We start from the raw sequence: 21,413 nt of genomic DNA, 5'->3' as shown, positions 1-21,413 counted from the left end.
GCATGGGGGGTGTTAGAAGGGGGCTGCAGAAGAGGGAGAGAGGAGGAGGTGTGGGAATGTGTGTGTAAGGGCGACCAGAGCTGTCTCGGTCCCATGACCAGCGGGGAAGCCGGATTGGAATGGATCCAGAGCTGATGTTTCATCCAGAAACCGATCAAGCTGTTCAGCAACCGCTCTCTCAATCACCTTACCCAGGAACGGAAGATTCGAAACCAGGCGGTAATTGGATAGATCCAAAGGATCTAATGATATTTTCTTTAAGAGCGGGCGCACCCCTGCCTCTTTCAGTTCCCCTGGGAATGTCCCGGTGCCAAGGGACAAACTGATCATGTCTCCTAGGGGGGCCCGCACCTCATCTGGACATGCTCTAATCTGCCAGGACTGGCATGGGTCAAGAGGACAGGCAGTGGGCTTTCCAGCTCGGAGGAGTCTGTCCACATCGGTTGGGGATATCCGGTCAAAGTGGTCCAATACTGGACCCGAGGACAGTCAAGGAGGCTCCAGTTCCGTTATTGTATCCAAATTGGCAGGGGGGTCACGGCAGAGCAGCAGGACCTTCTCCGCAAAAAAGCTCGCAAATGCCAAACAACTGTGTGTCAAATTGTTATTTAAATTTGGCTGTCCCTCGAGGGATGTTAAAGACCTAATTATACTAAATAATTGTGCCAGGCGAGAGCTAGCAGATGCAATGGAGGCCGAGAAGTAAGACTTCTTAGCGGCCTTCACTGCCATCTTGTAGGTTTTCGTAAAAACCCTATAAAATGTTCTTGAGGCTCCATCGTGGGCACCCTGCCATACTCGCTCTAGCCCCCTGAGGTCCCACTTCATTTTCCGGAGCTCCTCGGTAAACCAGGGAGCCCGGTTTTGACGGGGTCGCAGAGGGCGCTTAGGTGCGATTTGGGCGCTTAGGGAGATTTGAGGAAAGGAAGGGGAGGGAGAGGAGAAAAGGTTGCGAGAGTAAGAATGGGGATGCAAAGGAAGTTGTCAAAAAGGAGGGAGTAAGGAGGCATTGGGAGAGGGATGAAGATGAAAGCAGGGGCATGAAAGGGCCTGAAGAAAAGGAGGAGATGGGGTGAAGGGGAAAACGGATGCAAAGCAGAGCTGCAGAAGATAAGAGAGAAGTGGCTTCAGAAATGGAGCTGCGAAGGTGAAAAGAGACCTCAGTAGCTGCATGGGATGAGATGGGAAGGGAAGGGGAAATTCTAGGGGGTTCATGTGTCAGGAGTGGCCAAGGGATCACCGAGTGCAGGAAGCAGGGGTGCAGCCCCTAATATTTTCCTATTTTTTTATGTGTTGCAACGAGGAACAGCACAGAGTTTATACGGATGGGGATGTGCTAAAATCCCTAGTATAGCCTCTTGATTGAGCTCTTTGACTCCTTCTGGCAGCTGAAAACTGAATGCCCTCAGCAGGCTGGTCAGGAAGATGAATATTTCGATCTTTGCCATCTGCATTCCCAAACAAATGCGAGCCCCTGAGGAGGAGACAAGAAGAAGGCAGCAAGTGAGCAAGAATTTACTTTCCCATGTTCATTGCTTTGTAGCTATAAGCATTCTGCATAACACTTTGGCAAAATAGACATAGTTAGTATCGGGAAAACATCCAGGCTGCTGTCAGTTTTCTAGCCTGGTCAGTGCTAACCTTTCTTTCTTCTTGTTATACTTATGTTTTGTTCTGTAATTTGAAGTTCCCTATCTCATATCAAGGAAGATACATTCAGGAAGAGGATGGATTGAAGATGAAGGGTCCTGGGGGAGGGGCAGGGCAGAGAGCATCTCCCAGGGCTAGAAGCCAGTGTAAGAGGCTCTAGCTCCAGTGAGAACTGGGAGGGCTCACTTTTCTGTGTGCAGAATAAGGGTGAAGATTTAATTTTGATAGAGGACTCTGTAATTTCCTTTATTTCTTTTCTATTTTTTCTTTCCTATTTATTTTTCTATTTTCCCTTTTAGATTAGTATATTTTTATTGTGTCTTATGTATAAAGCTTTTTAATAAAACTTGATTTTAAAAAATGAAAGGAAATGTTTGGTCAACTGCCCAAATCAGCAATGCAGAAAGGGGTTAAGACCATGGAGCAAACTCTCCTGCCAGGTTTACTTCACCTTGGTAGGAACTAGCATTGCTGCCTGAAGAGAAGTTGGGTGGCTTGCAGTGGTGATGTGAGATGGGGAACAGCACTATCCTGGCGCTGGCAGTGCTGCCTCTCTCAGGGACAGGGCAGGGGTGGCAAATGTTGGGAGGTGCAGATGGAGACCACATAAGTGTATGTGCATGTGTGGGTCCCAAGCCACCAACCTAGAGATCCCCTTAACTTGCCAGTGCCTTGCCCCATTCTGCTGACCAGCAGTGCCACTCCAGCCAGAAAGGTGCTCCTTCTGCTCCGGCCCACTCCCTCCTGTGCTGCTGCTGATGTCATTTCCTGGAAGCAGACCAGTAAGCACATCTACAGATCACAACATAGCTTGGTCTTCTGCATTTACCTGCACCAAAAGGCAGATATTCTTCTCTGTTCACGAATTGTCCATCCTTGTCCAAAAAATGATTTGGGTTGAACTTTGCAGGTGTCTCCCATCGTGTTGGATCAAGAAGAACAGAGCGCAGATCGGGAATAATCATAGTCCCCTGCAAATAAGAAACAAGTGACTTGGAATGCATTCACATCAATACTTTTTTTTTATTGTCCCACACTATCCCAAGACTAATCATTGCAGAGACTGATCTGAATTATTATTATTATTATTATTATTATTATTATTATTATGGTGGGTGGCTTTGTATTCATCACTGTAAAAACTTTCTGTACAGGCAGGAACACAAGAGGGCTTTCCTCCACCTCTTTTAAAATGAAAGCTCACAACCCAGATGAGACCTCTGGATACTTCAGGAAGTTCCTGTATGGCTGGCAGCATCTCTCAATATGAAACCTTCTGCTGCTCTTTGCTCTTGGGCTACAGGAGTGCAGCTATATCACATTGTTATACCTTGGGAATGAGAAAACCACGCAGCTTGAAATCCTTTGTACATTGCCTAGGGAACCCAAAAAACCCGACAAATTTAAAGCGCTGCATCTCATGAATCACAGCATTGGTGTAGGGCAGTTTCTTCTTATCTTGATAGCAGATTGAGTGAGCAGAACCTATGACATCTTCTATTTCCTTGTGCATTTTATCTGAAGAGAATGATGGAAACAGAAGTTTTATTGTGAATACTGCTTTTTATTTCAGATGGACATTTAATTCCCTTGAACATATTCCATAAATCTCTGTGAATAAGTCCAGTTTCTTGCATTTTTAGGTCACCTGGTCCTCCAAAGAGCTTGTCTGTGTACATGATTCTTCCCCACTCTAGATCCCAGGTGTGAAAAGGCTGAAAGTGAAGCTCACCGCAGTTGTTTCTGGTTACCAGAGCTGGCTGGATTTGCTGAAGGGCTGGGATCAAAGGCTGTCATATATTCATTCTCCACCCCCAGCCCTCAATATTTCCTACTTAGTTTCACTAATACTCATTTCCTCATCTGATCTTTGGCTAGCATCACTCATATAAAGGTAAAGGTAAAGGACCCCTAGATGGTTAAGTCCAATCAAAGGAGACTATGGGGTGCTTCGCTCATCTTGCTTTCAGGCCTAGGGAGCTGGTGTTTATCCACAGACAGCATTCCGGGTCATGTGGCCAGCATGACTAAACCACTTCTGGCACCACCGCAGCACTACCTGTTTACTTACACTGGCATGCTTTCGAACTGCTACGTTGGCAGAAGTTGGGACAGAGCAACAGGAGCTCACCTGTCTTATGCATTCAAACTGCCAACCTTCTAATCAGCAATCCCTAGAGGCTCAGTGCTTTAGACCACAGTGCCACCTGCATCCCTCATGTAATGGAGCACGGAGAGGCAGGAATGAGGCTCAGTCACTTATCTCACAGCAGGGGCATTCTTGTACATTTGCTGCATAAAGAAACTGCTAGCAGATTTGCAAAAGAAAACAGGTTGTGGTATAGTATCAAACTGGAGGGGGGAATGTGTTGATTCCTGCATTGCAGGGGGTTGCATTAGAAGACCCCTGGGGTCCCTTCCAACCCTACTATTGTAGGCTTCCTTATGAAACCTTTAAAGAACTATGCTCCACCCTAGTGGTCAAGAGAAGCCCTGGCTCTCCTCTCTCACCTTGGATATCTGGATGACTTGCCAGGAGGAGAAGTGCCCATTTCAGAGAACATGTAGTTGTGTCCGACCCTCCTACAAAGAGGTCAAAAATGCACTGGGCCAAGTTTTCTTCATCATAGGTGGACTCTGGGTCATTCCTGCTCTGGTGTTGAAAATGGGGAAAGTGACATGTCATTTACATGCATTACATTCTGTCCTTCAGCACTTTATCTTCCTTCCCCCACTTATTACCATACCAGGGTGGCCACACATGCTTCATGAGAGGTGGGGTGTCCTCTTATAGTGCCTAAGGTGAAATGGGAAGCTGCTGCCACACCCCCCCTTACTGCTGCTGCCCTCACTCGCTGGATCATCACCTTTTCGTGGTGAGTGGGCTTGCACACTCCTATGACCCTTGTGAGTGAAGCCATTGGGAATCTCGTACTCCCAGCAGGGTCACCCAAGGCGGTAAGGTCAAAGGGGAGCAGCTAGACAAAGAATGACCCAAGAAGTCATCAACGGCCGAACAGGTGGGTGATAACAAGCGGTATGTTACAACGGCTGTAAAGGTGGATGAAAGCTGCAGCAGATAAGAATTTACCGGTTGCCATGACAACTCATGCCATCAGAACAGAGCCTTACTGCAAAGACTGTTCATTGGTCAGTGTGCACTGATTTACAGACATAAAACAAATTCACGTACAGGCATCTTCCAAAAAATCCATCCCAAACCCAAACACCAAAAGTTCCATGGTGATCAGCATATGGTAACAGGGGCAGGATTGTGAAATCTGGAAGCCCTTAGTCATGAAACAGCACATGGGCGGTGGATACAGATTCAGTCATTCTGACTCAAGGAACAAGGCAGTTGAGCAGCTTGGCAGCTGTATCCATGACTGAGCAGCCCTTTTTAGGATCTACTCTGCTCACTCCAAAATGGGGGAGGGGCTAGAAAAGGTGCCCTAAACATAGTCTGCCTCTCTTTTTCCCTGACTGGATTACCACGCCCAGTGGGGTCACCACCCAGGGGTGGTAAAAGACAATTGAACTTTGGAACATGGAATATATGGACAGATATAACACAGATAATGAGCATCCTGAACGCAGAACTGCCATCATTGCAAGAGAGATGTGACGTTTTAACATCAATACTGCAGTGCTTCAAGTGACTCAAAGAGCAGGCAAGGGACAACTGAAGGAAGAAAAAGGAGGCTACACATTCTTCTGGAAAGGTCTATCTGAACAAGAATGTCAAATATATGAGGTAGGCTTTGCTATCAAAAACAATCTTGTAAAGCTCCTGTCAGAAGTCCCTACCAGACTTCTGGTAAACTCACCAAAAACCAACAGGCTACTATTACCAACACACTCGTTCGACAGAAAAATAAATTTAAAACTTCATGGAGGCATCCTCAGTTTAGTTTAAGAATATTTTGTTTTGGATTTTCTGTTTTCTCAGTCCACATTTGAATGTCAGATAACATCAATCCAAAAAATGCTCCAAAGGAAGACCCCATAATACACTTAAGTTTCCACTCCTTTACACTCACATTTCCTAGACATTTCTATATTTGCTTATGGATGGATGTCAACCCACTTGAGCAACTAAATTGACTATGAGAAATATTTGGAGGGAACTCAATGCCATTTTCAACTGAGATTCAGAAAAAAGATACACTGGTACCTCGGTTTTCGAACAGCTTAGTTCCTGAACAACTTGGAACTTGAATGCTGCAAACCTGGAAGTCAATGTTTCGGTTCACGAACTTTGCTTTGGAAGCTGAATGTACTCCTGAGCTTCCATTTTCACTGTTGCGCTGCTAATTTGTCCCCCCCCCCCATTGTAATCAAAGCCTTCCATTTCTGATTGAAGTGTTCTGAGGTGATATTTGGAGCTTATATTTGGTGGTTTTGTTTTTGCTATTTTTTTGCGTTTTGTTTGTGTGGCTTTTTCATTTTTGTGACTGTAGCTTGTTCTTCATTTTATGATTGACTGATTGATTGATTGATTGATTGATTGTGTGACTACAGAAATGGATAAAAACCCACCATCCAAACAATGACTATCATCAGCACAGGTAAGAAAGAATTTTAATTTTAATTTTTATCCATCCACAATACTGTTTTATTTATTTTATAGTACAGTACAGTGATTACAGCTTTCATTTTATGGATCAATGGCCTCATTAGATAGAAAAAATCTTGTTAAATTGCTGTTTTAGGGGTTGTTTATAAAAGTCTGGAATGGATTAATTCTTTTTCCATTACTTTCTGTGGGAAAGCATGTCTCAGTTTTGGAACCCTTTGATTTTGGAACAGACTTCTGGAACGGATTAAGTTTGAGAACCAAGGTACCACTGTACTGGTTTCCAGGCAAGGGATTAGTATTCACATATAACAGGGAATATAATGATTCCTTGAATGAGCTGCCTACAGTTTTGAAGCAGATACTCATTTGCATTCACATTTGTACATGAAAATATCTATCCTTTCCTAGCTATTTTAGTAGATGCCTATGGAAGGATGTCAACTCACTTTAGCAATTAAAATGACTATGAGGGAATTTGGGGGTGGGGGGCAGAGAGAGATATTGGTGTCCTGGCAAGAGATTAGTATTCACTTATATTTATTTATTTTTTTATTAAAGATTTCAACATAACAATTAATCAAAAACATATCATCCTCATCCCCCCCTATTTTCCCCTCCCCAAATAGAAAACCAGACCCCCCCGACTTCCCTCAGCTCCTCTCTCTGTTCACTCATAACATGGAATATAATGATTCCTTGGATGAGCAGCATTCAGTTTCAAGCAGATACTTACTTTCTCCATCTGAAGTAGATAGAAATCAATGAGATCCTGTGGCTCATACAGAGACTGATTCTCCTTATGCTTCTCTATCTCCTCCTTTGCAAACGAACGCACCATTTCCACGCAGGAGAAAGCCTTCTTGTGGGGCCCTGGGAGATGTTTCATGAGCCATGGGAGCATTTCATAAAGCTAAAGGAAAGATAGCAGAAATGCTGCCATTACCATGAGGAAGCTTGTTCAAACCATTTGTGCTTTGGAATTGCACTTATAAAACATGATCTGCATTCTTCTTCAGGGCTAGCATATTAATTTGAGTCTCACTAAGAAGAAGGAAGGTGTCTATAGCTTCTCTGGAATCCCACAATGATTGGATTCTGTGAATTATCCCTAGCTGAAAATGTGAAAGAAAACTATGGCTCAAAATATTTGTCCAGCTCCCCGGCATAATTTCAAAACTGGGCACTATCTCAGGACCTCTCCTGGAACAAGTTAGTGCCCGTTTGTGGTAGTTGGAGGTGGGTGGAGAATAGGGATGGGGGGAATTCAAGTATGTTTCATGAGTACTTTTTTTTACAGATTAGGAATGGATGTAGAAATGTGGAGAACTGAACTTAAATTTGAGGAAAGGGTTTAGTTGATCATCCAGAAGGGGGCTGCTTTCCTCAGCAATAGCGATAGTGCTTGAGTTGCTGGTCTCTCTTTCATTTAAAAAAAATTCCAGCCAAGTGGTGGCTGCAGGGGCCTCACCATGAATGCCATCATGATTGCCACTGCTAGGTGGGTATAGAGTAGACACATTTAGTTTTCCATGATGGCAACAAAACGATGTAATTCCCTTCTTGAGAAGATTATTTTGTTCGCCTCTCTTCCCCTTGGTGGGCTCTCGATGACCTGTTCTGATGGTCATTGTTCCATTTTTGTCCCATCTTCCCTCCAAAGAGTCTCCTGTGGTGGACAAAGTCTTCTTTTGTTGCTGTTTTATTGGGGGGGGGGGGGTTGTGCGTGTTTTTTATCTCCATGATAATCATGAGCAATGAATCAGGCTGTGAGATAGTAAGTAGCCCTTATCTCAGATCAATTTAAACTTGATCTCACTTCTCCAACCCTCTATCAGAATACTGATTTGTGGTATTAAGGTCCTTGGGAGACCTGTTTGGCAGGAATGGAAATGACTACTCACAGCATAACCAAAGCTACATGTAAATTGTATGGAAAAATCTATGGCTTCTATCAGCTTCTGGAACCGTTCATCTTCAAGAGCAAACCGGTGCCCAAAAGCCACAGCACATATCACGTTGGAGACTGAATTAATGATGGGCATGGAGGGGTCAAGTGGCTGTCCTGCAAAATAAAGTTATACTAATGTTAGCTCAGCTGGTCCAGTTCATACTGAGAGTGGGGTTTCATGGTGGACAAGAGAAACTGCTGGGATCTCCATTAGGAACCAAGAAAAGCATATCACATTCCTTTCTAAAATGGACAGAGGTAGGACACAAATATATCTCCATATGCCAGCTCAGCACCATCATTTAGCATCACATACCCTTTGAATGTGCAAAAACCTCCACGAGCTGATGGGCCTCCTCTGCTACTTGCTGCTCCATGCCTTTCTTTTCCCGCCACAGCTTCCGCAGAGTAACTACAACAAGGTGTCTCTGTTGCGTCCAGGTGTGACCATTTGATAATGCAATACCTATGGAAAATCAGTGAGAAACAACAACAATCATACCTCGGGTTAAAGTCGCTTCGGGTTAAATCTTTTCAGGTTGCCTCCCACGGCGACCCGGAAGTAACAGAACAGGTTACTTCAGGGTTTTGCCGCTCGCACATGCACAGATGCTCAGAATGACGTCACACGCATGTGCACTTTACAGTATCAGCAAAAAGTGAGATTTCTCGACAGCTCTACCGTTTTGATTTTTGAAGAGAAAACTGGTATCTGATACAGTGTGATGTCGACAAGTTTAGATCTTTCCATGGAAGGCCATCACGATCAAATTTCACTTCTATCTCTCAAGCTTCTGGTGATGCTATTGGGAAAAGAATGGAAGTGGTGGAAATGGAAGGAGCTTTTTTCTTTCTCTCTTGCTAAATTAGGATGGAAAATCACTGCCTACATGAAATGGGATCACAAGATATAAAACTGGGTGTAAAATAATGAATATACAACAAGTAAATAACTATGGGTTATTTTTCAATATTGTACAGTGGTACTTCAGGTTACATACACTTCAGGTTACATACGCTTCAGGTTACAGACTCTGCTAACCCAAAAATAGTGCTTCAGGTTAAGAACTTTGCTTCAGGATGAGAACAGAAATCGGGCTCTGGCGGCGCGGCAGCAGCAGGAGGCCCCATTAGCTAAAGTGGTGCTTCAGGTTAAGAACAGTTTCAGGTTAAGTACGGACCTCCGGAACGAATTAAATACTTAACCTGAGGTACCACTGTATATGACTACAGTGCAGAGATTCCTGTTTAAATAGAAATGAAGAATTTGTTTTTTATAAAAAAACAACAACATGGAGGAATGGTTGGAATTTTTTGGGAGATAAAGTCACCATACTGGAATGGAGGAGGATTATTGGGTACACACTTGGAGGTGATAGCCGGCTGGTGGAAGACCCTGTGTGAGAGGCAGAGAAGGAAAGATCTCCCAAGGTGGGAGGGTGGGGGAAGAAAGGGAAGCACCCAGGTGAGAGCTGGGAGGGTCCACTCCCTTCTGTGTGAGACAAGAGTTAACATCTACCTTTGAGAGAGAGAGCTTGGCGTTTCTTTCTCTCTTTTACTTTTTTTGTTTGTTTGCTTAGTTAGTGTTTCTGAAAAGTTTCAATAAAAAGTATGGAAAACCAAACAAACCCAATTCAGCCAATTTTTCGACACTGTTTTTAAGGATATAATGTGTGGTGTCAACCAGTTACTACTTCTACTGGTCCAGCTAGACAGGTTTGGGGTTTTTTACTGAGGGTGAATTCTGCACCATATTTTTGACAAGACGTAATGCATCAATGGTCGATATATTCTGCTTTGTTAATTCTTCTGCAACGCTGCCTCAACACTACTGCATTATTTCTGTCTGGGGAAACTATATTGCAATGAAAGTGGGACAAAAATAAGTTTGTGCATTTGTACTTTTCAGCAGAAAGTTAAAGGATGTGACAGAATGGAAATGAAACTGTATGATCACCTCAAAATCTTTGCAGGCATAAATAGTATTGACAATGAAGTTGGATACAACCACCTTGAAAGTATTATGAGCACAAATCATTATGAATGTGCAATTCAAAAACGTTTTCTGGGGGAGCCCTTAGCACCAGTAATAAACTGTGGAGTTAGTGAAAGGAATTATTAGGCAGGCCAGCCCCACAGTAATTCACATTGTGTCTTTCAGAGTGAATATCCCTGTTCTTTGGAACTGCATTCAGAATATGACTCTGCACTTTCCCAAAAAAAGGAAGACATTTTTCCCCCAACCAGCTTTCCCAGTCGTGTACAAAGGTCACTTCAATAGTGACCCATATTTAACCCATATTTAGTTGTTGTTGGTTTTTGTACTGTTTTAAAACCTTTTATAATAAATAATAATAATATTTTTTTATTTATACCCCACCCTTCCCAGTTCAGAAAACTGGGCTCAGGGCGGCTAACAAAAATTTAAAACACTTAATTGATGCAACAAAAAACAGCATAAAATACAGTATAAAACATGAATAACAATAAATTCAGAATTCAAAAATCAATTTAGGGGGGAAATCCAGCCAATAAACATTAGATGATCACCAGGGCTAGCTGGCTAAATTAGTCCTACTTGGGACAGAGAGGAGACCAGGGGAGAATTAGCTGTGGGATCCCAGAGCGGGTAGTCTTCATAAAAAGGGGAGGGGAGGGGAGGAAGGGGAATAAAAGACCAGGCTAAATTCAAATTGAAAGCCAGGCAGAATAGCTCTGTCTTACAGGCATTCTTAAGGAAATCAGCCCTGAGTGCTCACTGGAAGGACAGATCGTGAAGCTGAGGCTCCAATACTTTGGCCACCTTATGAGAAGAGAAGACTCCCTGGAAAAGACCCTGATGTTGGGAAAGATGGAGGGCACAAGGAGAAGGGGACGACAGAGGACGAGATGGTTGGACAGTGTTCTTGAAGCTACCAGCATGAGTTTGACCAAACTGTGGGAGGCAGTGGAAGACAGGAGTGCCTGGCGTGCTCTGGTCCATGGGGTCACGAAGAGCTGGACACGACTAAACGACTAAACAACAACAACACAGGCCCTGTGGAAGGAAGTTAAATCCTGCAGGGCCCTCGTCTCATGGGACAGAGCATTCCACCAGGTCGGAGCCATCACTGAGAAGGCCCTGCCCCTGGTAGAGGATAATCTGACTTACTTAGGACCCGGGACTTCTAAACTATGATTATTCATAGTTTAAACTGTTTTTATATCTCTGTAAATTGCCTTCAGACACACATGCAAGAAGCAATTCATAATGTATAATGATGATAGTAACTATGTGATTGCAAAGTTCACATGTTATATTTGCCACATGAGTCCATGCCCAAAACATGTTGGAAGAGCTTGTTGAGAGAAGCAGTGTGTTGTGTTTCTTAGAGATGTCATAATCAATCAAATCTTCACATGTGCTGAAGCCAGGTTTTCAAGGACCCAAACGAATGTGTCATTTGATAGCATGAGGACTAGCCACTCTGAATGACCTCAGCCCCTAGCTCCTAGCTCCTAGGTAATGCATTTCCCGTTGTGTGCAGCAGTAATAGAGAACCTTTGTTCTGTTTTTTTCTGGACAGCCCTTTAAATGTTTCATCTTCAGAAAATACCAGTAGAAATTCTTATTCTTCACTACTTACCCTTTCCTTTTATCAAAGTCCTAAGGAAAGGAGTCTCTGGTCGCTCGTCTAATTCTTCAGAGTGGTCAATGAGCGCTTCTTTCACTGCTTGGAATCCAGACAGTACTACAATGGGTAGATGTCCTATCCATAGGGTGTAAATATTTCCATGTTGCTTTCCCAGCTACCATTTGGTTCAAAAGAGAAGAGAGGAATGAAGTGTTCAAAAAACACAGTTGGATATTTCAACCTAATACTAGAACGTCATCCTCCCTCACCTCTGCAGTTTCTCACTATGTGCAGTTCACTTGCTAACATCTTTTCCGCTCCTCCTCCTCCTCCCCTTCCTCCCTCCCCACTCCCTCCCTCCCATAATTCCAACCAATTTTTTTACTCCCTCCGAGCCATGTTGCCTCTGCCTAGGATCAGAGCAGCAGAGACACTTCATAGTAACCAGCCCTCCTGCGACAGACAAGAAGATGCACAAGTCATTGCCAGAAAATGATCTTGCCACAATCTTTGTGTGTGCAGGGATGTGGAACCTGTAGCCCACCAGATGCTTTTGAACTAGAACTCCCACCATCCCTGACCACGGTGGTTGGGCAGATGGGCATTGTACTCCAAAACATCTGGATGGTCTGACAAAGAGTAAATGCTTGCAGAGGAAGTAATGGAAAGGTGCCTGTTCTGTTTGTCTCTTGTCTTCTCTAGTTACACGTGAGCTGCTGCTGAGAAAGGCTGATGTGCTCCTGCTTCATAGCCAATCGAACTTGTTGCCCTTCCGTCTGTTGGAAGGGGAGAAGTACACAGTATTCCACGCCAGGGATGTCCAACAGGTAGATCGGGATCTACTAGTAGATTGTGCTGTGTCTGTGGTAGATCTTGGGGGTCCCCGAACCCCCCTGAAAGCTCAAGAACTTTGGCTCCCTAAAAAAGCTCAACAAATTTGGTAGATCACCGCCAGTTTGGTTTTTTTTATAGTGGGAGTAGATCTCAGTCTCTTGAAAGTTGGACATACCTGTTCTAGGCCATGTCGCAAAATGCAATAGAACAAAAGGAAGACAAGATCAAGAACATACTGTAATAAGCTGTTTTAATAATTCAGCTTCTTGTGTTACACAATGTGTTTTGGAGATGAGTGCCCTTCAACCAGCAGCTATGAACGACACACATAAGACATTAAAACTAGTATAAAGAGGCAAGATTCAGATTAATACTGAAAAGCACAAAACCATACAAAGTAGGATAATGGCAACATAAAACGTTGTTGTATTTTCTATGGGTCAACTTGTAAGTGGTAGCAAGACTTCCTTTCCAAGTGCCATTAGTTTCACAGCTGCAGTTGGTGCTTTCTAAATGACTCTCTGAAGCTGATTTCACAGCACTGGCCTTGTAATCTTGGAGAGATTATTACCTGGAGACTAGCACTTACTGTAGGCTTGCCATACATAGGGAAAATTCCTGACATGTCCTGACAGGAATCGGCAAAACGTCAGGGAACACCCAGATGTATGGCAACCCAATGGAAAAAGCTCAACAATTTCCTAAAAAATGGCAACCCTAGTTTACCGTAGAGATCCTTTAAGAAGATTTTGGTATTTTAGTTTATAATTTGTTTTTTATAAGTGCTTCTGGTTTGAGTGAAAAAGATTGAATAGGGCATGGAGGTTAGTGCCTGTTGAGAGGCTGCTGTGAATGAATACTGAGGTCTGTCTTTTTTCTGTAATAATATTTTATTCTTTTTTCATATAGAAAGTTACATTTCTTAACCTTGGTAACCTCAAGGTAAGATTACTTGCAATGTGTTGTACCTAGGGCTGCCTCTGAAGACAGTTCGGAAACTTCAGCTAGTGCAGAATTCAGCGGCCAGGTTGCTCACTGGAACAAGAGCATATTACATCGCTCCTGGTCCGGCTGCACCAGCTACCAATTAGTTTCTGGACCCAATTCAAAGTGCTGGTTTTGACCTAGAAAGCCTTAAATGGCTCAGGACCACAATACCTCAAGGACCGCCTCTTTCAATATGATCTTACCCAGACCCTGAAATCATCTTCTGAGGCCCTTCCTTGTGTTCCTCCTCCATAAGAGGTCCAGAGGGTGGCAACACAAGAATGGACCTGCTCTGCAGTGACTCCCCGTCTGTGGAATGCTCTCGCCAGGGAAGTTCACCTGGCAAAACCTTCCTTTTTAACTAGGCCTTTGGTTGATTTCATTGACATCCTATGCCCTTTTAAAATCTGATTTTTTCCTGTGGGGGCGTATTATTGGGTGGTTAATAATAATAATAATAATAATAATAATGATGATGTTCCAATTAACAAAGAATTGGAACATATAAATTTTCCATATAGAAAGTTACATTTGTTACTCAACAATTATACAGTGGTACCTCGGGTTACACACACTTCAGGTTACATACGCTTCAGGTTACAGACTCTGCTAACCTAGAAATAGTACCTTGGGTTAAGAACTTTGCTTCAGGATGAGAACAGAAATCATGCTCTGGCGGCGCGGCAGCAGCAGGAGGCCCCATTAGCTAAAGTGGTGCTTCAGGTTAAGAACTGTTTCAGGTTAAGAATGGACCTCCGGAACGAATTAGGTACTTAACCCGAGGTACCACTATATTCCAATTCAACAAAACAAGTGATTTCCCACTCACCCAATATCAATTTTTATAACTCGACACATACGATTGCATTTTAAAGTTCCATCTTATCTAATTTAACGATGCCTTATGAGGAACGGCTAAGGGAGCTGGGCATGTTTAGCCTGGAGAAGAGGAGGTTAAGGGGTGATATGATAGCCATGTTCAAATATATAAAAGGATGTCACATAGAGGAGGGAGAAAGGTTGTTTTCTGCTGCTCCAGAGAAGCGGACACGGAGCAATGGATCCAAACTACAAGAAAGAAGATTCCACCTAAACATTAGGAAGAACTTCCTGACAGTAAGAGCTGTTCGACAGTGGAATTTGCTGCCAAGGAGTGTGGTGGAGTCTCCTTCTTTGAAGGTCTTTAAGCAGAGGCTTGACAACCATATGTCAGGAGTGCTCTGATGGTGTTTCCTGCTTGGCAGGGGGTTGGACTTGATGGCCCTTGTGGTCTCTTCCAACTCTATGATTCTATGATTCTATGATTCTATAATTTCATCCTCTCCAACATGTTTCTTAATATATTCTGCTGTTTTCTTACACTTTAAACCCCGCTGTGGTCATTGCATATGGGAAATAACTTTTTATATAGACCGGAAAGGTTTTCCAATCTTCTTTAAAAGATTCTAAATTTGTATCTTTTATCAATTTTTGCCATCTCTGCATATTCCAAGATTTTCATAAAGCATTCTTCTTTTGAGGGTGTTCTCTCCTCCTTCCTCAGTTTAACAGTATACAATAAATATTTTTGATCTGTAGTTTTTAATGCGCATTTTCAACTTTTATATGGTTTTGTGCTTTTCAATATTATTAATAATACTATTTACATTATTACTATTTTTTGTATTGCTTACAGCTTCTGACAACGGAGGCTTATGGCATTTACCATTTTAACGCATGCCATCGTTGAAGCTGAAATATCACAATTGTTGGGGGAAATAGATAAAACAATTGCTGGCATCAGACTGTGTTATTACTAAGCAATAAGTACCTGAATGAGAGTATTTTCATCTATCTTGAATCCAAACCTCCATGTGGCTCCAATGAGAGGAAGCTGGAGAAGTCCTGGAGGATAATGCCTGCGTGACCAGAGCTGTTTCAGGTAGTGCAGAATCAGAAGAGCCACCAGCAGAGCAATCAAAAGTGCCCATACCTCCATCCTTTTCTTGCTGTCTCTTTCTCCTTAATTCTTTCTAGGTTGCCTGGTCAGGTTCAACTCTCTTTCTCTAAGGAGTTTTTGCTTTCATCAAAGACATTCTCTGTTTTTATATGCTCAGTTATTAAAACCAATAAGCAACAAGGGGAGCAACAAGGGGTGTGACACCATTTGTAGGTAGCCTTGGAATGTGATACAATCAAACACTAGTACAATCAAATGCTATAATCATTTTAATATGTGTAACGCAGATGTGACGAAGTGTGCTTTATATCAGGCACATTGAACTCCCAAGAGACTGTGATCTACTTGCGTGGCAAGTCCCCTCCCCCATGTGAAATAAAGACACGGACACGTTAATTAAGGTTAATGGGCGTAAAAAGGCCACAACTTTATTGATTAGAGAATTGAAGGTATTGGCCTTAGGCATTGGCACCTATCGACTACCCGGCATGGTGACCGGGAGGGGTTGCCCACAAGCCGTGGGGGTCCTGTTGAAGTACACCAACTAGGATCCCATGGGTGTCACCGCTCGGGGGCGTGCCGGAGGCCCTTACCTTCCCAGGTTTCGGACAAGGCCGAACTACCCCTTCCATTGGGGGAAGGTGATGGCAGTTCCTTCCCCCCGTCCATTTGCATAACAATTAACCCCTGCCAATGCCTAACCACCACTCGAGCAGCGCTCGCCGCCAATACCCTCAACCCTGTAACCAACTCCTAATCCCTGCCACTATGTCCCCCAACCACAAATCATTACCGGCATCTGACAGATGCACGCCATTCCATCTGTAGAGGGCCTCGTTGCTGTACTGGATGCCTGGGTGCTCTATGATGCACCCCCCCCCCAGGGCTGCCACTCTACGTTCCACTGTGCGCTCCAAGACCTTTCTTGCCTTATTGATCCCCACCGGGCTCACACAATCCCTCCATGTCCTCCTCTCAAGCAACGAGGACCACAAGATAGTCATTTTCAGGTAAACCGCCATCAGCTCCGCAAAATCATCAAAAATATTCCATCTTAGGTCAATAGCTTTGTGGTACGCCAGGTCATTTCCCCCCAATTGTACCACCAAGGCATCGGGTGGCCCCTGAGCGGCCGCTCTTGTCATCACTGCTAGCTTGAATTCACTCCAACGCATCCCTCTACGCGCTATCCAAACCAGTTCCACCTTTTCGGGAAGGTTCAAATTCTGCCCCAGCCCGGAGTCTATGGCCAGCATCCTGGCCCAATGCACTATGCTGTGGCCCACCAACCAGATGCGTACTTTCCTGCGTTCTGTAAGGCAATAGATAGAAAAGACCAAGGTCAGGCACACCCATGCTAGTCAGAGATTCTTCCTGACGTAAACTCTGTACGCATCCGATTTCCATCTCCCCAGATCTTTTATCCTTTCGGTGGAGAGCCCTAGGTGCACCGCAGTGGTAGCCACCCCAATTCGAAAGGAGTGAGCCGCGAATTCGGCCGCGGGCAGCCCACACGCCGATAATGCCATGCGCATCACACGGGTGAATTGGTGTCTGGCCAAGAGGGATCCATCCGCGTGTACCAGAAGGGGGCCAGGGCCATTGGGTCTTAAATATAGGAAGCGCCTCAAGTCCCTAACTGGACAGGGTCCCATGCCCTGTGCCACTGGTAATCGAAGGAGGGCCCCCTTTCCCTGTTGGTCAGTCTTGGAGCTGCGCACCCGAACAAAGAGGTCAGACTCGGAGAGGGTTATATCACCTAACATAATGCCCCTTTGGGAATGGGCGTCACCCCCCTCGCAGACTACCTCACCGCCCCGTAAGGCACCAAAGAAGGCGATGGAGTAAGCGGCCGAGAATAAGCGAGCTTCATATTTTGACCAGCATATGGCTCACAAAGTTTTGTGAATCCGGGTCAAGATGTCATAAGTTATGGGCCTCCTCTTATCTGATCCGGGAGGTTGCTGCCTACGCCAACCTTCCAAAGACTTGCGCACGATAAATGCAGCGCACGGGTCGGTGGCGAAAAAGGCTTTACAAAAATAAGATATTCCTGCAGATTGAATGTTAAGCGTCTTTGGTGCCCTGCCAAGCTGTTTCAGGTGAGCTAAGTAACGGAGAACCTCCTTCGTTGTGGGAATGGAATGCTGCCTTGTGCTGGCTATACCCCTCCTAAACTTTAAAAAATCGGCCCAAGCCTTTTTATATGATCTCATTGTGGAAGGGGCCACAGCTCCGAATACTCCCTTGATCACTTCGCGCTCCCAAGACTCCAGAGATGCTCCAGGAAAGGCATTGATGATGGCTCTGCGTCCGGCGCTAATGAGCGGAAGCGCTCCATCTGAAAGCGAGACAGAGCGTCAGCGATGTCATTATTAACGCCAGGCACGAATTTGGCCGAGAAATATATATTCTGTTCCAGGCACAGGAGGACAAAGGATCTTAGAAGGTTTCCTACCCTGGTGGAGCACGCAGACTTTCTGGCAAGAACCCCAACTACTGCCTGGTTATCCGTATTGAAACAAACCCTATGGTTGCGAAACTGCTCTTCCCAAAGGTGTACTGCCACTACAATAGGGAAAAACTCCAGGAAAGTGAGGTCCCGGGTGATGGACTGGCCCTGCCATTCAGCCAGCTACTTCTGTGCGCACCACTGGCCCCTAAAATATACCCCAAAACCCAAAGACCCCGCAGCATCAGACTGGACCTGGAAGTCTGCCTCAAGCGCCATGGAATCTTGCCATAAGGATATCCCGTTGTATTTGTCAAGGAATCGAAGCCAGACACCCAAATCCGCCTTAACTTCTTTGGAGAGACGAACCCTGTGCTGGGGTGCTCTGAGTCCTGCTGCCAATCTGGCCAAGCGGCCACAGAAAGGGCGGCCTGGTGCTACCACCCTACAAGCGAAGTTTAAGTGACCCAGAAGGGACTGAATTTGCCTCAGGGTAATCTTCCTTAGTGGCAGTAATTGTTCGATCAAAGCCTTAAGGGCAGCCAGTTTTTCCTTGGGCAACCTAGATGTTTGGGCCACTGTGTCTAACTCGATACCCAGGTAGACTAAAGTAGTTGCTGGAGCTTCCGTTTTATCAGCGGCCAGGGGCACCCCCAGTTCCCCTGCCAAGGTAGTGAAAGCCTCCAAGAGGGCAGAGCACCGTTGGGCACTATTTGCCACCAAAATAAATTCATCCAGGTAATGAGACACCCCAGACGATCCGGTCCTGTGGCGTAAGGCCCAATCAAGGAACGTGCTGAAGGTCTCAAAGGCAGCGCAAGCTACGGAGCAGCCCATCGGCATAGCTTTGTCAATGAAATACGCCCCCTCAAATCTAAAACCCAACCAATGGAAATCATCGGGATGTACTGGGAGAAGGCGGAATGCCGACTCAATGTCGCACTTGGCCAAAAGGGCCCTTTGCCCAAACTTGCGGATCATTTTTACTGCCTTATCAAAGGAGGCGTATTTCACTGTACAAAGTTCCTGGGGTATTGTGTCATTAACAGAGTGGCCCCTAGGGTAAGAGAGGTTATGGGTCATACGGAATTCCCCTGGGGCCTTTTTTGGTACAATGCCCAAAAACCCCTCCCAGAGGTATTGTGCCGCTTTTCTGTCGGGATATTGATCAAGCATAGTTTTTAGGGGCTGCAGACGAATAGGGGAGGAAGCTAGACCGAGGTTGTAATTACTGGCGGCTACCGGGTCCCTGGTGGGAGGGTCCGGGGGCACCTCTGGCATTGCCGTGGAAGTACCCCCTGCCCCCCGAAAGGGCTGCTGCTTATTCTTAAAACACGAGGAGGCGGGGTGGTTTCCCCAGCACCGCTCACACTCATGGGTATACTTACAAAAGGGGCGAGCACACACACCTCCCGATTGAACTCCTAGCACTGGCGGCGCCATTTTGCTTCAGTCTTACCCGCTTTGGCTGGGTCCAGGTTTTTCTTTTCAATGTAGGGATTGACGTCCTCTCCCCAGTAATTAGGATCAGTTAGGTCCCAACGGGTGGATGGCAGAAGAGAGGCATTCCTACGAAAATTCTCATCATACGTTAAAGCAGCGTTCTCTCCTGCGAGAGAGTGCGCCCGTCTCACGTGAGCCAGGTAGGCCACTAAATCCATAGATCGCCGGGGATAAGCGGCGCAAACGACTCCCATGAAGACCTGGTACCCATCTAACCAATTCTCAAAAGTGCGTTCCGCCCTAGGCGTTCTATACCTCCTTTTGCCAAAGGTGCGCCTCTTTTCGCCTTTTCCCGTTAGCTTGGCAGGGGGAAGAAGGGTAAAGATATCGACATAGTCCCCGTTGAGGATCTTATTCTTCTTCTTTTGGGACAGATGGTTCCCCAGTATGAAATCAGTGGCCTGGTTGGTGGATATTTTTACATCCTCGACCAATGCCCCATCCCTCCATTCCAACACACCATTGAAAGTTTTGCGGTGGGAGTTGGCCCTCCTTTCATGTGCCCAAAGCGGAATCCCATGATTACTCTCGCCAGTCCCCCAGTACTCGTCCATGTGGTCCTCGGTATCTGATTTGGAGGAAGACGTACCTGATTCATCCTCGGTTTCAGACTGCTTGTTCCGTTTCCTCTTCGCCGATGTATGCTTTCTCTTGGCTTTTCTCTTACCCCCTTGGGCCTCGTTAATTGGTGCGCTAGTGCTGGCCGCGGGCTGATCACTTGGGGGTTCCAGCTGCTCCCCTTCCGAGCCGGAACACGCACTTTCCTCTGTTGAGCTGTGATGGGGCTGTTGATCCTGAAAGACACTAGGAATGTCTACAGGCTGTGAGAGGGTGTTGCAGCTGGTTCCCTTGGTAGCCGCCTTCCCCTTTGCTGGTGCCTTCCCTTTACCCGTGCTATGGCCTGTCTTCCTAGAGATAGCTGTCTGAGCCCGGGTATTAGAGCGGCTTGCTACTGTGGGCACGGAATGTGAGTTGCCCACAGTAATTGTCGTGGTGCTCTGCTGCCCTTAGTTATTAAGGGGAGTATCAGGTATCACCTCTTGTGATAGTTCCGGTGCTGGAAGCGCCAGTGCTCCCCTAGGCCTGCATTGTCTGTAAAAGGTTTCGAAAGCCATAAAAAATTAAGCAAAAGCCTGAGGGTCGCAGGGCATGGCCGGTAACTGTGCGCCCCCAGAACTATTGGATGCAGGCTGGGTGCCAGAGGTGGAAGGCTGCTGGTCACCACTGGAAGCCATTCCTAAATCACAAGCGAAATACCAACCGACAGAAAGAGAGCAAGTTCAGTATGATCTACGCTGACAAAATATTTAGGTTGTTATTATTATTATTATTATTATTATTATTATTATTATTATTATTAAATTATTATTTTATTTATTTTATAATTATTCTTATTATTATAATAATAATCTGTTATTTGTACCAAATTTTAAAATTTTTATTAATTAATTAATTAATTTATTTATCTATTTATTCATTTATTTATTTTATTTATTTGTCTATTTATTTAATTTTATTTCTCCCCCCTTTTTATTTATTTATTTATTATTATTATTATATAATTATTATAATTGCTGATTATTTATTCTATATACAGTGGTGCCTCGCAAGACGAAAAGAATCCGTTCCGCGATTCTCTTCGTCTAGCGGTTTTTTCGTCTTGCGAAGCAAGCCCATTGACAGCTTAGCGGATTAGCGCTATTAGCAGTCTAGCGGCTTTTAGCGATCAGCTGTGAAGCGGCTTATCAGCGGAACAGCTGATAAGCGGCTTAGCGCTTAGGGAAAGGGCGAAAAAAAGCGAAAAAACCCCACGGGAACTCGCAAGATTTTTTCGTCTTGCGAAGCAACCCCATAGGGAAATTCGTTTAGCGAAGCGCCTACAAAACGGAAAACCCTTTCGTCTAGCG

General features: G+C 44.9%; 1 protein-coding gene and 1 long non-coding RNA gene across 2 annotated transcripts in view; one reads left to right on the top strand and one right to left on the bottom strand.

Moving 5' to 3' along the window:
* Nucleotides 1-1,163: 1,163 nt before the first annotated feature.
* On the bottom strand, nucleotides 1,164-15,681 carry LOC309342214 (cytochrome P450 2J5-like). The gene is made up of 9 exons (XM_081862612.1): nucleotides 15,423-15,681; nucleotides 11,804-11,966; nucleotides 8,494-8,643; nucleotides 8,131-8,291; nucleotides 6,963-7,139; nucleotides 4,162-4,303; nucleotides 2,981-3,168; nucleotides 2,480-2,621; nucleotides 1,164-1,474 (listed from the first exon to the last, which is right to left on the bottom strand). Exons 1-9 carry the CDS (start codon nucleotides 15,588-15,590, stop codon nucleotides 1,287-1,289), a joined length of 1,479 nt encoding a protein of 492 aa, XP_081718738.1. The 5' UTR covers nucleotides 15,591-15,681; the 3' UTR covers nucleotides 1,164-1,286.
* Nucleotides 13,490-21,413, top strand: part of LOC309342431 — a 53,197-nt gene continuing 45,273 nt past the window's right edge. Inside the window, exon 1 of the long non-coding RNA XR_014156807.1 lies at nucleotides 13,490-14,352. This is a non-coding gene — a long non-coding RNA (uncharacterized lncRNA). The remainder of the gene's footprint in view (nucleotides 14,353-21,413) is intronic.

The sequence above is a fragment of the Podarcis erhardii genome (assembly GCF_964252035.2).
Source record: "Podarcis erhardii genome assembly, chromosome: 5".
NCBI classification, from domain to species: Eukaryota; Metazoa; Chordata; class Lepidosauria; order Squamata; family Lacertidae; genus Podarcis; species Podarcis erhardii.
This window is presented reverse-complemented; position numbering and strand designations above follow the sequence as displayed.

What these genes read in the sequence shown, in the direction of transcription:
- LOC309342214 (XM_081862612.1), bottom strand. Translation starts at nt 15,590, where the DNA reads ATGGAGGTATGGGCACTTTTGATTGCTCTGCTGGTGGCTCTTCTGATT. An exon ending in ATGAAAATACTCTCATTCAG is followed by an intron (nt 11,967 to 15,422) that starts GTACTTATTGCT and finishes ACCAAATGGTAG; the next exon opens with CTGGGAAAGCAACATGGAAA. An exon ending in AAGTCATCCAGATATCCAAG is followed by an intron (nt 3,169 to 4,161) that starts GTGAGAGAGGAG and finishes CATTCTCTTCAG; the next exon opens with ATAAAATGCACAAGGAAATA.